Source organism: Amblyomma maculatum, chromosome 10 (genome assembly GCF_055883805.1).
Source record: "Amblyomma maculatum isolate TAMU_Amacu chromosome 10, ASM5588380v1, whole genome shotgun sequence".
In the NCBI taxonomy this organism is placed as follows: domain Eukaryota; kingdom Metazoa; phylum Arthropoda; class Arachnida; order Ixodida; family Ixodidae; genus Amblyomma; species Amblyomma maculatum.
Window position 1 is genome coordinate 168,628,547 of NC_139353.1, and position 16,207 is coordinate 168,644,753.

The following is a 16,207-nucleotide window of genomic DNA, read 5'->3' on the forward strand; positions in this document are numbered from 1 at the left end:
TGATATGGTTCTGAGCATCACGCCCACATCGTCACTCAGGTGCCACTGAGGTTTCCCTCTAGGCTGAAACTCAATACGCTTCTGCAGGTTTTGCAGACCCTACCAAAGAGGGATAAAACTACCAATTATACTCTACAGGGAGCGGAATTGTGCTGACCTCAGTGTGTGCTTGAATCCCAGTTCGAGCTGGAATCCAAAGTAATCTTCTAACTCTTCGCTACTAGTCTAAAAGAAATGCACATGCGAAGTGGGCTTATCACGTGATTGATGTCAGTTTGTTTGTACACCTTTGACACAAGTTCGGCAGCATTTTTCTTCCTTCAGGGGCTGCCATATTTCAGCTAAAAATCTCTGCAACCAGCTGACGAAAACTATGTTAAAACTCAAAGTTGAGATTTCATACTAACTTCTTTATGGCAAGGCTTGTACAAGTGCATAAAAAAATTTGGGCTTTGCGGTACTATCACTTCTATATGAATGGTGGCCTTTGGGATGGTCATGTAAGAGTCATCATCCTCATCATGAGCCTGCAGGGTGAAGGCCTCTCCCATCCCAATCTTATTCTCCTAATCCCAATCTTATTCTCCTAGTTATTTCCCTTTCGAGGTCTGGATCTGCGATTACCACCTGTCCTAAGTAGACATATTTGCCTACCACTTCCAGCGCTTTGTCACAGGGTTAAAAGCAAGTCTGGATTCTGCAGAATCTGTGATAACTAATTTTCACGAGCGACTAAGTGATTTACTAGCAAACGCCAAGCAATTGCAAGCACAGGCTGGAATTAATGAAACAGTCAGTTCGGTAGTCTGTAATACTAAGGACCAAATACAGGCACTTCATGCCAAACTCGTTGAACTAGAAGACGGCGGGTATAGATCTAACCTAATTGTTTTTGGTGTCCCTGAAATCCGAACTGAATCAGAATCCGACTTACGCAATAAAGTTGTTAAAGAAGTGATCCAGGATAAGCTCGGTGTTCAGTGCTCGTCGGTGTCATGTATTAACAGAGTTGGAACTTCTTCTAAAACCCGCCCTATTATTTTGTACTTTCGAGATTACTCGGAAAAGCAAGAGGTATTACGCAATGCATATAAGCTAAAAGGAACAAGAATATATCTGCAAAATGACTACTGTCCTGAAACATTACAGAAACGAAAGCTTCTATGGTCGAGTGCCAAACAATCTAGAGATGCAGGCAAAAAAGTTTTGCTTGTGCATGATAAGCTTCGGATCGACAACCGCTCTTACATTTGGGATGATAACTCGAAATCGCGTAAGGAACTTCCAAAGGACAGTAGTACTTTGCCTCACAGCTAGCGGTCACAGAAACAGCTACGTCTGCTTTGCACCAATGCGCAAAGCATCGTAAATAAAATCGACGAACTAGAAAACACTTTAATCTTGTATGATCCCCACGTGTGCGTGATAACGGAAAGTTGGTTGCACGAAGCAATTCGTGATGATGAAATTGTTCCACCTGGCTATAGCATATACCGGTGTGACCGTACAACCTGTGGTGGTGGTGTCGCCATTATTACGAAGACTGCCATTGACGCGTCAATTGTGGAAGACTTCAAATCAAGCGAAGCATTGCTTTTGAAACTAGATATGTGTAAAGAAACATTATATCTCTGTGCAGTTTATCGTTCTCCTGATGCAAGTGATGATTTCCTGAAGAATTTATACGACCAGCTTTTAAGGTTAAGTGATAAAAATGTGATAGTAACAGGGGACTTTAACTTGCCAGCAATTGATTGGAACCATCCCAATTACGGATGTTCGGCTTCTTGCGACCTGCTACTAGACATAATGTACTCCCTCTCTCTTGATCAAATAGTCACAGAGCCTACTCGTGGAAATTCAATTTTAGACCTGTTATTTGTTAGCGATAAACTTCTCCCGGGTGCGGTTTCAGTGGAGGCCGGTATCTCTGACCACAAATTGATATCTTTCGTTTGTGAAACTGAAGCCTTGAAGCACAAAAAAGAAGCACCATCAAAGATTACGATTAGGGACTATAGCGCATCTGATGATGTCGCAATAATTGATTATTTAGATGAACAGTTTTCTAGCACTTCGCGTGAAATCGAAGGCTCGTGGCAGCTTTTTTGTTGTGCAATTCAGTTCTGCATTACAAATTTTGTCCCACTGAAGAAATTTAACAAGCACCGTCATGACCCCTGGATTACCCGGGATATTATACACGCCAAACATAAAATAAAGAGGCTAAGAAAGCAGGGTAAAACGGGTACGAGCGAATTTTTGGAGCGAAAACAAAAGCTCTTAACAGACGTTAATCAAGCTCGGCACAAATTTTTTAATGAAAACCTTGCAGATTTCATTACGTCGGATCCAGGCAAGTTCTGGCGTTACCTAGGTCAGAGTAAAGAAGAAGTTTTGAAAATAAAAGTAGAAAATGAAGAGATAACAAATTCAACAGAGATAGCTAACCACCTAAATAGTTATTTCCAAAGCGTTTATTCCACGAATGATGAGTACCAGATTCCGGTATCAGCTCCTCGCGACCCTAGCGAGTTAGTAGTAACACGAGAAGGGGTTTTGGCATTGTTAATAAAGTTAAATCCTAAAAAGGCTACCGGGCCTGACAAAATACCAAACATGTTTTTAAAACGCTACGCGGAACAAGTGTCCGGCTTTCTGACGCATATTTTTAACTTGTCTATTCAAAAGGATGAGGTACCACAAGATTGGAGCAAGGCACGCGTTGTTCCTATCTTTAAGAAAGGTGACCGCCTTTCAGTAACTAATTACCGCCCAGTGTCAATAACCAGTGCCTGCTGCAAGTTGCTGGAGCATGCTGGAGCCAATTATGTGCATGAATTTCTTGATCGAAATAATATCTTGACGAAACACCAACACGGATTTAGAAGGAACATGTCGACTGTCACCCAGCTGGTGTCTACTGTTCATGAATTCTCGCGAGTGCTTGATGTATCCGGACAAACTGATGTGTTGTTTTTGGATTTTTGCAAAGCCTTCGATAAGGTGCCACATACAAAATTGCTGTATAAATTAGAGAAAATTGGACTGTCGCACGATATAATTCAGTGGATAAAGGCATATATTAGCAATAGAACACAGTTTGTTGACATTGGGGGTTGTTTACCTGCTGTACTGCGCGTTTCTTCTGGTGTCCCACAGGGCAGTGTGTTAGGCCCGCTTTTATTTTTAATTTATATTGATGACTTGGTTGATGTACTCAAAAACGATGTGTCTATCAGATTATTTGCTGATGATTGTGTTGTTTTTAAAGAAATTTTATCCACGGATGATCATGCTCTATTGCAAAATGCACTTGTTGAGATTGACAAATGGTGCAAGGTATGGGGCATGGAACTTAACGTGGAGAAAACGGTGCTATTAGGATCACTAGAAAAAAGACGCCCAGCATTTTTTCTTATAAGCTTCAGGACAGCTTAGTTAAGGAAGTTGAGTTTTATAAGTATCTTGGTGTTACACTCGCGAACAACCTTTCATGGTCCCCTCACATATCAGATATCTGCAGTTCTTCATTAAGAAAATTGTGGTTTATTAAAAGGAAACTTAAAACGGCTCCGATTGAAACAAGGTTGCTTGCCTATAATGCACTTATTAAGACAAAGCTCGAATATGCGGCGATAATTTGGGACCCTCATAACAAAAAAGATATAAATCAGTTGGAGCGGGTACAGAGAAAAGCTATTCGCTTTGTATTCAGCAAATATAAAAGGCTAGATTCCCCATCACTTATGATGAAGCAACGCGGTATCCCTCTATTACAGACTCGTAGAAAAGTTAGCAGGTTAATATTTTTGTACAAAATTCTTACAGGTAAGGTAAGTTTAGATTCAAGTAATTGCATAAAGCGATCAACAGCACGAAAAACCAGACATAGCCACAATAATTCCTTAGTCCCAATTTTTGCGCACACGGAAGCATTCAAAGTTTTTTTCCAAGAACCATTGCAGATTGGAATTCCTTTTCGGTAAAAATAACGGAATCAAATAATTTCGCAAAGGAACTCGAAGATTATCTCATGTAATTTTTTAAAATTTGTAGTCTGTAATTGTATCATTCACCATTGTTTTCTCCAAGATTTTTGTGTCTTTCTGCATGTTTTATGGTCTTGTGCAATGTGTATGATGTATCAAGCTGGCAGCTAGTTTTTGCACCACTCCTGCATGGGCCGTAATGGCTTGCAGTATTTGTAAATAAATAATAAATAATCTTCGGCAACGGTTATCTGATCAACGTGAGCGGTGTGTCGGACAAGGTGGCAGGTGAAAACTGAGACAATTCGATGCAGGCTCGGGCACAATCAATAATCGCATTGTGACTGGTGAGAAAGTCGCAACCCAGAATCAGCTCGTGAGAGCAGTGAGACAGCACAAGAAATTTGGCGATGTACAAAACACCCTGAATGACAATTCGAGCTGTGCACGCCGCGAGCGGTTGAATGTGATGTGAGCTGGCAGTTCGGAGAAAAAATTTCGAAACAGGCGTCGTAACTTTGCGAAGTTGGCACTCATATTAGAAACAGTGGCGCCAGTGTCCACAAGCGCGAGAACTATGACGCCATCAACAAACACTTCTATAACATTAGCCAGAGAAGACGGAGGAATTCAACAAGGACTTTTTGTTGGGCTAGTTGGTGCAGCATTTTTAAAAAAATGGATAAAGCGCTAACGACACATTCACATTCACAAGAGCGCTTGTCCGTGTCGTCTTTCTTGTGAATGTGTCGTTAGCGCTTTGTCCTTTTTTAAAAAAAAGACGGAGGACTTGCACAAGTAGAAGAAAACGCTGTTCTTGCCTCCGGAACTGCAGTTAATAGTTTTCCTCCAGGCCAGCAGGAGAGCAGCGGCGCAGCGGTGAGAGGGAACGACGGCGGGGAGACAGTGATCGTTGGGAGGAGCGGTCAGGATAAAATGAGTCCGTAGAGGTGCCAGCAGCGAGGGGGGGAGGGGAAGGTTCGTAGTTGGAACTGTAGGTGCAACTGTACAGGCGGAGGCTATCATTGCAGTACAACTGTACGTGATGCCGGCAAAGCCGGGCGATGTGGCCAGGAACGTCACATGAATAACAGATTAAGCTCGCCATGGATTGTTGGCCCGGCATCGAGGAGGCAGATAAGGGCGGGGCGGAGGTGGTGGTGGTGGTAACGGCACAGCATACGTGACAGGGCACAGTGGTGGTCTGGCGGTGACAGCGGCGTACGTTAGCGGGGCTGCCACAGGCGTAAGTTGAGAGCTTGGCGGTAAAACTTCTGCATCTTGCTCCTGGATGGTGCTTCAAAGTGCAGGATCTAGCGATGGGGTGGCTGCGGCAGAAGCAGGGAGGTGCGACAGTTGGCGAGCCACTTCCTCCCATATAAAACCCTTGATCTCGGGAAGGAGGGAAGGCGGTTCAGATGCAAGGTCGCATGCTGTCGGAGGCTGGAATAACTGATCGTTCATGACAGAACGTCGAGTAGAACGTAACTTTGACAAAGCTGAACCACTTCGACGACGGTTTGCGGGTTTCTGGCCATCAACATTTGAAACGCATCGTCGGAGATTCCCTTCAGGATTTTGGGGATTTTGCCAGCTTCGGACATAGAAGGATTAACACGTTTACAAAGATCCACAATGTCCTCTATGTAGCTGGTGAATGTCTCCTCAGGAAGCTGAGCGCGGGCTTTGAGGCATTGTTCGGCGCGGAGTTTGCGCACGGCGGAGTGCCCGAACACTCCGGAAAAGCTCGTTTTAAAGGCCGACCAGGTGGGCAGGTCGGGTTCGTGGTTGCGGAACCATAAATTGGCTAATCTGTCAGGTAGAAGAGGACTTTAGCTAACTTGGTGGTATCGTCCCGCTTTTGTAGGCACTTACGCATTCATATCAGGATAGCCAATCATTCAAATACTGGTCATCTGCACCACTGAAGAAGCTCTGGTCACGCTGGCGAAGCCCACCGGCGGAGCGGTGGGAGCAGTCGAGCATGGTGTAGTGGTCTGGCTTGTTGCCTCAGGCATAGCGGATAGCGGAGCGAGTGGATGACTGCGAAGCTCCAGCGTGAGAGGAGGGAACGAAGAGCAGCCTCCGCTAAATGTAAGATTACATTCAGTCTCAGGTCGATGTTCGCGTCGAACGTTTAACTAGCTGGACAGTCTCTTGCGTCGTCTTCTTTGTCTGACGTCTTCTTTTTTAGCCCACGTCTTTTGACATACGCTCGTCTTCTTTGCAACAGTCACCGAGCGTTGGTGCAACACTACATACTTTATAGATTTAGAGTTTAGAGTTGTTCATGCGAGTGAAACAAAAGTAATAAGAGTACCATTATGGCGCTGCACAAGCGTAGCACAACCTTCTCGCTGCACTTTACTCCCTGGGGATGTATTGCAAGATGCCGATACGGCTTTGGCTTTGGCGCTTGTTGTGTACCTTTCTCGTCCTAGTTTTGTGTGTGCACAGTATACCTTGGAAGATTTGCCAAACTATGCTTCACATTATGTCAAAGACCGCTATATAAGTGAAAAGAAGACTTTATCTTGGCTTTTAAAGGAATAATGTTCACAATTCCGGTTTACATGGTATTTATGAAAACTGCAAACACGCATGAAGAGTCAGTATTCTGTGAGTCATCTCCACAACGCAACAAATTTCGAATCTAGCTTCACTAACACTGAAAATACCCCGCTAAGGTCTTATTAAAGGTTTGCAGTAACAATAAATAAATACTGATGGTCAAAATAGTCTCCCTTTACCCTAAACTCAGTGCTCTTTGGCTGCAAGAAAAAGTTAAGAAAACTAGTTGGGGTGACACCCCCATCCCGGCCGTGTGACTTGGGAGCACCCAGTGAGAAAACCCAGTTGACATCAATGGTAGGAGGGTGGCTGAGAATGCATGGTGAGCTGTTGCCCTAGCCATGTGCAAGTGGTTGGGGGGAGCCCTTTTTAAGAATTGCGTGTAAATTATAGGCTCCACATTGAGCTTTTAAATTTGACTCAAATATACTCGTGCCCAGCAGGGGTGGCGCAGTGGTTACGGCACTCGACTACTGTTCCCAAGGACGTGGGATCGAATCTCGGCCTCGGCAGCCGCTTTTTGATGGAGGCAAAAAGCGCGGCGCCCGTGTACTGTACGATGTCGGTGCACGTTAAAGAAACCCAGGTGGTCGAAATTTCCAGAGTCCTCCACTACGGCGTCTCTCATAGCCTGAGTCGCTTTGGGACGTTAAACCCCGCAAACCAAACCATCAAATATACTCGTACAGACCACCTATCTTGCATTAGAATATTACTGTGATGATCATATCAGTGTCTGTTTAAGGTACCAGCCTGTTTCAGGAACAGCGTTGTCTACACTGCTCTCGAATTCCATGGTGTATTTCACAGCATCCTAGGGCTACGCTTCAAGGCCAGGTCTGGTTTGCAGACTTCTGCCAGCCTTGTGCAACTGCTGCGCTGGCTTATGACCACAGTGGCTGCTGAGTCCTTATTGCATTGCATTGTGGGCACATGTGCCGTGATGCTCATTAGCGTGTGCGTGCCCTTTACACACATCTGATGCCCACTTATTTTTAGTAGCCAATACTTTGTGGTGAAAGAGCAAAGTGGTTAGTGTTGTTGCAGTTTCCAGCCATCATTCAACTGTGCCTTGCCTCCCGTTTTCTGGCAACTGCTGCAACGAGAATGGGAGTGGTACAGAAAGACTGCCTTTGAGTTGGTTTGAAGGATTCAATATTGCTAATGGTGCGACATGCCGGTTTCTTTTTATCTTAGCAGTTTTGTATTGACTTCAGGTTCATGTTTTAGGTTTTCATTGTCAGAAATGTATTACACACATTAATGTTATTTAATTGGTACAGAAGGAGGTCCCAAGGCAAAGCTGTCAGGAGAGCCTCCTATAACAAAATGCTTGGAAACAAGTACACAAAAATGGCAGAAATTGAACATTAGGATATGGTAAAATCCATGATCAACAAGAGCAATGATACATTATTAAAATAAATAAGAAAAACTTAAAACAGTTCAGTTATAACTACTAATAAAAATGCTTTGATGTTATTGAAAAGCCTGTACAACTGAACTGTTTTAGCACATGAGAGTAGTGAATTCCATAGAGTTATAGCTGAAAACAAGGGTTTGCTTGCCGTAATTAGTATCAATGCTGGGAAGTAGCTAATTGTCATTTTGGGAAAATCTAGTCAGATTACTGTTTATGAGGGAAGCTGACTAAAGGGCGGGGCCTGCTGAGGAAATGGACAGGGAAAAGGTAAGTATTCAAACTGCAGAGTTTTGTAAATGACGGATAGTTCCCCAAGAAGATGACGCTAGGTGACTGTGATTAAATGTAAAATTGAGTGCCCGGAGGATACGTTGTGGAAAGAAATGACATGTTCGCACCCTAATACCAAAGGTGGCTTTTTTGCATAATGGTTCTGTGCGCATGTTAAAATTAAATGTTCGTGTAGAAAGATACCAAGAAATGTAGTACATTATGAAAGGGGAATGATGTGGTTATCCAGATAAAGCAAAGTAGTATTAATTAGTTGAAAGGAAGGCTCAGCTAAAAAAAACCGACCAGTTTGATGCCGTCGGTCATGGATATTGAGCATTGCTTGACCTTGGTTATAATGAAGATGCATGCATCTTTGTTATAACCAAGGTCACATGTTTGCTATGTCCAAAGTCATGTGGTACGCTGCATCTTCGTCATAGCCAAGGTTTTGTGTTTGTTATATCTGAAATCATATGGTATGCATGGATCTTTATTAAAACCGAGATTGCGTGTTCAGGATGCTCGAAATCATATGGTATGAATGCATGTTTGTTATATCCGAGGTCATGTGACATGCGTGCACCCTTGCTATAACCGAGGTCACGTGTTTCTTATCCGAGGTCGAGGGTCGATTCAGGGATAACACAAAACTCGCAAATGAATGAGCTAACACAGAGGCAAAGACAAGAAAAGGACACAGCTAATGCACCCACATTACTAGTTAATTTATGTATATTTATATTTCATCCCTTCATATTCCACATACATCCGCTACCCAGAGAAATGTCCCAGGTGCCAACGATATAGGGCTACGCTATATCATTACAACATCTGGCAATGTTCCACCTATAAATCTCCATCCTCCTGAGAAGAAGCCTTTGTCAGCACCGAGCCAGCCACTCAGCACTGACTAATCGAGCAAATAGTGAATGGGACTCTGGATAGAGAACCTTTATTCCTGAGACCGCTCTCACCAGCAGCAACTAGCAACAGCTGCTCTAGCGGACCTGCGGCTCCACTCAGGAAGACAAATAAAGTTTTTCCTCCTTCACATTTCTGACTTTAATTAGCTATAGGGTTATGAGGGCTTGAGAATAACATCAATAGCACTGCACTGTGCCATCCTTCATGGCTTAGGCGCAGCTTTGTAAAATTAAATGGCACCGTGCCGCCAGTGTAACTAACATGAAAAACACCTTGCACCTCCCTGCTCTCTCTCTGAGATGTCCGATACTTCGACTATGTCTGCTACACAAACCATACTATCACAGTACACTTTAGTCATTCCCTTTAGCATCCCTCTTACACATCACTTCGTGTGGACCATCGTCATAAAATTGTGTGCTCAACATGTCGCACAAACGGTTTTTACAGTTCATTTCACCTGCGCTCAATTAACGATTGCAACCACCTTCCTGCAGCACTAGTATCTATAACTGATACAAAATTGTTCAAAAATGCTTTTACTGCATATTATGATGTTCCGAAAAAGTCATTTTTCACTGTTTATTCTTTTTTTTATTTGTACCCTTATATATTTTTCTTATTTCTCAAATTTTGTTTTGTATACCACTCCCTTCTGTAACGCCTGACCCGAGCCTTAAGGGTATTACGAATAAACAAGTATTGTGCTTTCGATAAACTGCTAATGCTAGATCTTATCCTTCCATGGTAATGCAATGTTCATTTCCATCATGCAGTTTTATTGTTTGTAAGTGTGTGGTATGTTTGCACTTTTGAGGAGTTACAGAGATGGGGTCTTTGCCCGTACAGGCATGCCAGGATGCTGAAGATGGCCACCTGGGTCCAGTTCCCCCCGTTGGGGACCCTGACGAGACGTCCGCGGAGACCCTCCTCTCACAGCTCGAGGCCAATGTGTTGTGGCAGATGGATGCTGACCGCAAGGCAGCTCCCCTCAAGGCTCTGCAGGGTCTTGTCTGGCAGGAGGGATACACCAGTGGCCAGCTGCGAGCCCCGTGGGTTGCTGCACCCTTGTCCACATTCATGCAGGTCTCAGCCTCGGCCACGGTGTAAGAAGTAGCTTAGGTGAGAGGGCGGCGGCGCGGGGCGCACGGCGGAAAGGCTCTGCTTCTAGAGAGCGCCTACAGATGGCGCGAGCAACTGCGCCCCTTTGGCCCGGCCTCCCGCACGCCCCGTCAATGCAAAAACTGCGCCCCGCTCATGGTGCAAGAAGCACTTTGCTGAGGGCATCGGCATTTTCCGTTTTAACACAGTGCTTTCAAAGAACTTCGAGCTGTTCGTACTTAATATGAGGTCTGCTCGTTTAACCCTGTTCATACTTAGTTGTGGGGTGCCGACAGAGTCCGACGCCCTGATTATAAACCACGCACAGTAAGAAAGAAATCTGGCCGAGGAACGGTTTGGTTCAGTTTTGCGAGAGGCTGGATATAAATCATTACCTTTCCTTAACAACAAAAGCCGAGGCCTGAGCAATTCGTTCGTATTGACAGGATGTTATAGGGTTATGGAACAGCTACTGTTGCGGCCGTGCTTGCTGTCACAATCGCGTAATGATACAAGCTAACAGCGTTTTTTTTTTTTTTCATTACGCACGTAGTATTTTAATCAACCTTATTTGGCGTCGCTAGCTAAAAAGCCACCGGCATTATTTCTTTGCTATTCCCCGCATATGTAGCATAGCATCGCATCAAAACACTTCTTTTTCACGTCATTTTATTTACTGAATTTTAGAATTTTCAGGCAAGAAAGCATATAATACAAAACGTCAATACATAACATGCTCGATAAAAGAAGCGAATGAAACGCGAATAAGCAAGAAAAGGCATGTTCAGTTCGTTGAAGCGGTCCTGCTTACACAAGCTTAGACATTTTGCGCAAGTCTTGGCTCTTCTTTTCATGCTTGTTCTTCAGTTGCCTGCAGTACTGACGCATGCGTAGGCACATGTAGTAATGTAGCAACTTGGCAAGCATTTCTTCTTTGTGCGTACCACAAGGAAACGTGAAGTGGAAATTCTCTAGCACGGCATCAGTAGTTTTGTCGTATGCATCCCTGTCATCTGCGTACTTAGCAAACCTTTCCTCAGTGTATTTGAACAAGTCAAAGAGGTGCATATTTGGATGCGTGAGCCAGCCCCTGGTTTTGCAGTTCACGAGATCGGCTTCGGACACATTTGCGAGACCTTTCTGTCCTTCAAGAGCACCCTTGCAAACGGAGCAGGTTGTAACATTGCGAAGTTTTCTTGACACAAACCCTGTAACGTAGTAGACAATGCAGTCAACTACAGTTGCATCTGTGTCAGGGTCGTCGAAATTGAAGACATCGTCGCACTCCCAGTTTCCATCATCGATGAGCCCCTCAAGTCTTTGCTTCAGTTCATGCAACTTTCCCGCATGTTGCGCAGCTGAGCCCTTATATATTTCTCTGATGTCAGCCAAAGTCACAACAGCTGCTTGCCTTTTATCAAGCACCGTACAATTCCCAAACTTCGGCGGTTTTACCAAAGAATATAAGCTGAGCATGCGGTACAGCTGTAGGAAGGTGGGAAACGTCGGGTGCTCATTCTGCCCACCAGCTTGCCTGATTATGCCAAAGAAGCGCTCCAGCGGGTCTTGGTTCATCTTTGCCGTCAATACATACTTGAAGCCGCAGTTCTTCAGCAGGTGAATTGACAGCTCCCGCACAGATTGCAATGTTAAGCGTAGGCCTTCGGCAGTTGACTGCGTCAGAAAGAGGTCCTTGTAGATTTCACCGCTCACGACCTGTTGCTCCCACGAGTCCAGCCACTCGGATGCAGATTCCAGGACACCAAAATCCTTGCACTCCAGTTTTAAACCTTCTGCCGGAAAGCGCCGGTTTAAAGCGTCAAACAAGTCATTTAAAAAAAGCGTGAATTCGACCGTCGGCTCCACATTGGTTAGACGAGGCGCACCTCTCTTTGCATAAAAAAGAATTCCTTTAGCCGCAGAGTTGCTGAATATCTGCGTAGCAAGCTTTACCCTCATCCTGAGCATCTTGGAAGGGTTTATGTGGCTGTATGTTATTTTGGGACATACTTTGAGCTCTGTTTTGTTCTTGCTGTCTGTATTGAACAAGGCATCATAGCAGGACCACCTTATCAGCTTCCCGTCTCTTTTGAGAACCTTCTTGTCTAGTAGCCTGTTTCTGATGCACTTGAAAAGATGAGGTGTATCAGACAGTACGTACACATTTCTAGAACTGTCCATTGGGTGCTCAAAAGAATTACGAACGTGACCCAGAGAACCAGTGATACCGAGCTGCTTCCACATCGCCCGGTTGGTGGAAGCACCGTCACACACTACTCCGTCGACGAACAAGCCGGCGTTTTCTAGGTGTACGATACATTGGATCAGGAGTTGAGAAAGCAGCGTCCCCTTAGTTGGTCCTTTCGACGCAAATACGGCTACTGGCTGAAAGTATGTTTCACCAAACGGTGCAAAAGCAAAGACGAGGCCATGATCTGCGATTTCATTGCGTTGATTATTTTTTTCTCCATGATCAACAAGACCGGTGTACGTCATTGTCTGCGAGTTGACGGCCACTTCTTTTCTTACTTGAATTTCGTCCAAGATAAGGATTCCCCTCCGCTGGAAAGCGGTCTTTGCGGCAACCTTTATCTTGAGGGCTTTGAAGAAGTTCTCATCAAAACCGGACTTCTGGCCAACCATGCTAATATATTTTCTCACGGTGGTGACGCACAGCAAAGGCAATATGTCATTGTTCCGTAAAAAAAAGTAGGTGACCAGGTTCCGTATATGCAGCAAGAGGCACAACAGGATCCAGTCGTCCGTGTACCGTCTGCTTGATTTTGATGTGCACTTAGCCGCTGCTATACATTCTTCTAACAAAGCAGCTGTGCTGGCGGTATATCAAGTCCCTTCAGTTTCTCCTTGATATCTTGTGCCTGCAAATCTGTTAGCTGCTTCATCGCCGCCTGCAACTGCCCCAGTAGAAGCTTGTTGCGCTTTGCCAGTCGTGCTCTTGAACGCTGAAGGGCTGACCTTGCACGTCGCAAAGCAGAAAGCTTCTGTTGCTGGACAGGCCCCACCGACAACTTGAAATGCTTGAAAGGTATTTGCTGCTTGGCTCGGGCAGCTCGGCGATCAGCATGCATCCTTAGGGTGTCAGCAAGGCCAGAACACAGACGACAGATGGCACCCCGAGATGTCACCAAAAGGCATTTGTTGTGTCTCCAGTTTTTTTGAGAGTCCACAAAAGCACATTCAGGGGACACATCAGGGAAGTCCTTCAAACTAGGTCCTCCCCCACAGACATCTGTGTTGTCAACAACTTTCAGCATGATTTGAACTTCAAGGGGTGACGTGGCGACGGGACTTATGCCCACTGCAGTATGGTCGATCAACTTGTCGAATATGTAGACTTGCACGGTCATGTCGCTTTTGATGTGCACCGCCTTCCTGTTAAACAGCACCGACGATCCGTCGCTGGTCCTATGCGCTACCGCGGCGTCAATAAACACGACGTCCCTCACTCCTGCTACAGTGATGAGATGCGCTGCCCATGAAGGCTGTGGTAGGCTAATGCAAGATACTCCACTGAAAAGCTGCTCGAACGATGAGTGAGATGAGTCATTCTCACTGGATTTTGCAACACAAGCGTTGTCATCAGAAGATGTTTCCATACTGACCGCTGGAAAAACATCTATGTTGCTAGCTGACATCAGCTCGCTGCTGCTGTCACTGTTCCGGTCACTCACAGAAGCAGCCGCAGGAAGCGCTAGCCGTTTCACATGCTTTCGAGGGCTTTTGATCTTTTTCGAGAGGTAGCTTGGAGCGCCTTCGAAAAGTGATGGCACAGCGTCTTTTGAAAGGCCCGCTCTTCTTGTTCCAGACATCAACATATGACCGTCGATTTCCGCAGACCATGTCTTCAGGATAAAATGAGAAGCGAAATGCTTTTCACAAACACGGTCCGTCCTTTGGAGTATGCGGTCTTTACAAGGTATAGCTCGTCTCCATGCTTCAAGTCTTGCTTCATCGTTTGGCGGCTTGAAAAGCGAGTACTTTTCTTTGCAAGACTTGTAACCAGTGTTGCAAAATGGTACAAAGCACTTTCCCATTATGCATGCTCATGAAACAGTCCGAAGGTTCAGACGTACCTGACGGCCAAGTGAAAAATGCGTTGAGAAAACACTGTGGGCAGCAACCATGTGGCCACGCTGCACGTGGCAGCAACACAGCGGTAACCAGCCGATGATGTAGGCGCGCGCGAAGACGGCGCGCGGGGGTCTTAACGGGCGCAAGTTGCTAGCGCCCTCTCTTGACGCGTGGAGAAAGGAGAACTCCACGCCTTCTCCTCCGCTTCGCGTCCAGCCCGCGCCGCTCAGTCACCTAAGCTACTTCTTACACCGTGGCCTCGGCTAAGCCTGGCTCTTCCTGTTGGGGAAGCAGTCACATGGGCGTGGGCTGTTTGAGGACACTTGAGATGAGCAACTGCTCTTTGAGGCCGACAACGTATTCTGGGAAAAGCGCACATAATCAAGGCCATCTCCGTTATAAAGCGGGATCTTGTCAACATCTGATATTTTGGCAAGTAAGCTGGTATTTTTTAACAGCAATAGACAAACTAACTCCTGTAGCATCGTGGAGGTAACTAGAGCGGTATAGGGATTGCATGTATCATGAGGACCTCACTGTAAGTAATTGAAAAGAAGGTATTAAGTTAGCCCGAGACTCCACAGTCATAAATGCATTATAGTAGAACCTCGCTATAGTAAACTCGGATATAGTGAAAATTCGGATATAGTAAAGTGAAACTGAAGTCCCAGTTCATCTTCCATGGACAACTGTACATTTTCCCCCCTCTATAGTAAATACATTTTCGGTAAAAATTTGTTATAGTAAAGTGTGCCTGACCGCGACGATTCCCACAATATGACATCTCTGCCTGCGCACTACCTAGAATCGCGAGAAAAAGATTTTTGTACTTGAAACAAAAAAATAACATTGAGTCTCCTTTTGAATGGCTTTACCTCCAGGCTTAGCAGCGTTCAGGGAAAGCCTACTTGAGGGAGGCCTTGGAGCCATGAGGGAAAGCACGCAGCGCATAGGGAAAAAAAAGTAAAGCTGTCTACAAACATGGAAAGTAGGCGGCGCGGTCCATTCAGAAAGTAAGAGAGAGTAAAAGTGCAGCAAGAAATGGGAAAGGGGAAGAAACGGGAGAACATTCGCAGCACTGTGCAGCCCAAAGCATGAGGCAGCAGAAGCAAGAAGTGGACGTGCAGCGTATGCGGTCTTGCAGCACTTTGCCATGTGCATTTATCATTTATTGCCTTTTAAACGACAGAAACGGCAAAAAGTAACACCGTGTTCATGTAAGGCTTTGGTTTTCAAATGAAATCAAACTTTGTTGTATTTGTAGCCACAGTGTCCTCACGTTTAAGAGATATTTCCACAAGATGTAAAACATTACTATAACTGAAAAAAAAATTCACGAAAAGATGATAAGAGAGAGATAGAAAGTATATCAGAGTGTTTTTTTTTTTTTCATTAAGCAATAAGACATGTTCAGTAAGTAGGCATTTAATTACCAGACAGCATCTACAGGACCATGTCATCACCAACAACTGATATAGTAAAGACCCTGATATAGTAAAGATTTTTGCTGGTCCTAGTGACTTTACTATAAAGAGGTTCTTAAAAATTTGTTGAAAAAGTAATTGATGGCAGGCTGTGCCACTTGTTAGAAAACAGTCCAAAATAACACATTTAATTCTTGGTATTTCAAGTTCCATCAAGTTGAGACACCCAAAACATAATTGTGTAAGGGGTCCTTAAATTGAAAATACCGTATTACTCGCATAATGCTCGCACTTTTTTTCGTGCAAAATTGATGCTAAGTAGGAGGGTGCGATAATTATGCGGGGAAATTTTCTAGCAAATGTTTTGGAGCGCTAAAAGCAAATTTAAATAGGTGCGAATCTGGATT

At 44.7% G+C, this 16,207-nt stretch overlaps 1 protein-coding gene across 3 annotated transcripts in view; it reads left to right on the forward strand.

Moving 5' to 3' along the window:
* Positions 1–16,207, forward strand: part of LOC146177891 (enolase-phosphatase E1-like) — an 88,486-nt gene that overhangs the window by 27,231 nt on the left and 45,048 nt on the right. For all 3 annotated transcript variants that reach the window (XM_084580632.1, XM_084580631.1, XM_084580630.1), the window contains exon 3: positions 10,033–10,235. In XM_084580632.1, the coding sequence (XP_084436758.1) occupies positions 10,033–10,235 (203 nt within the window). The remainder of the gene's footprint in view (positions 1–10,032; positions 10,236–16,207) is intronic.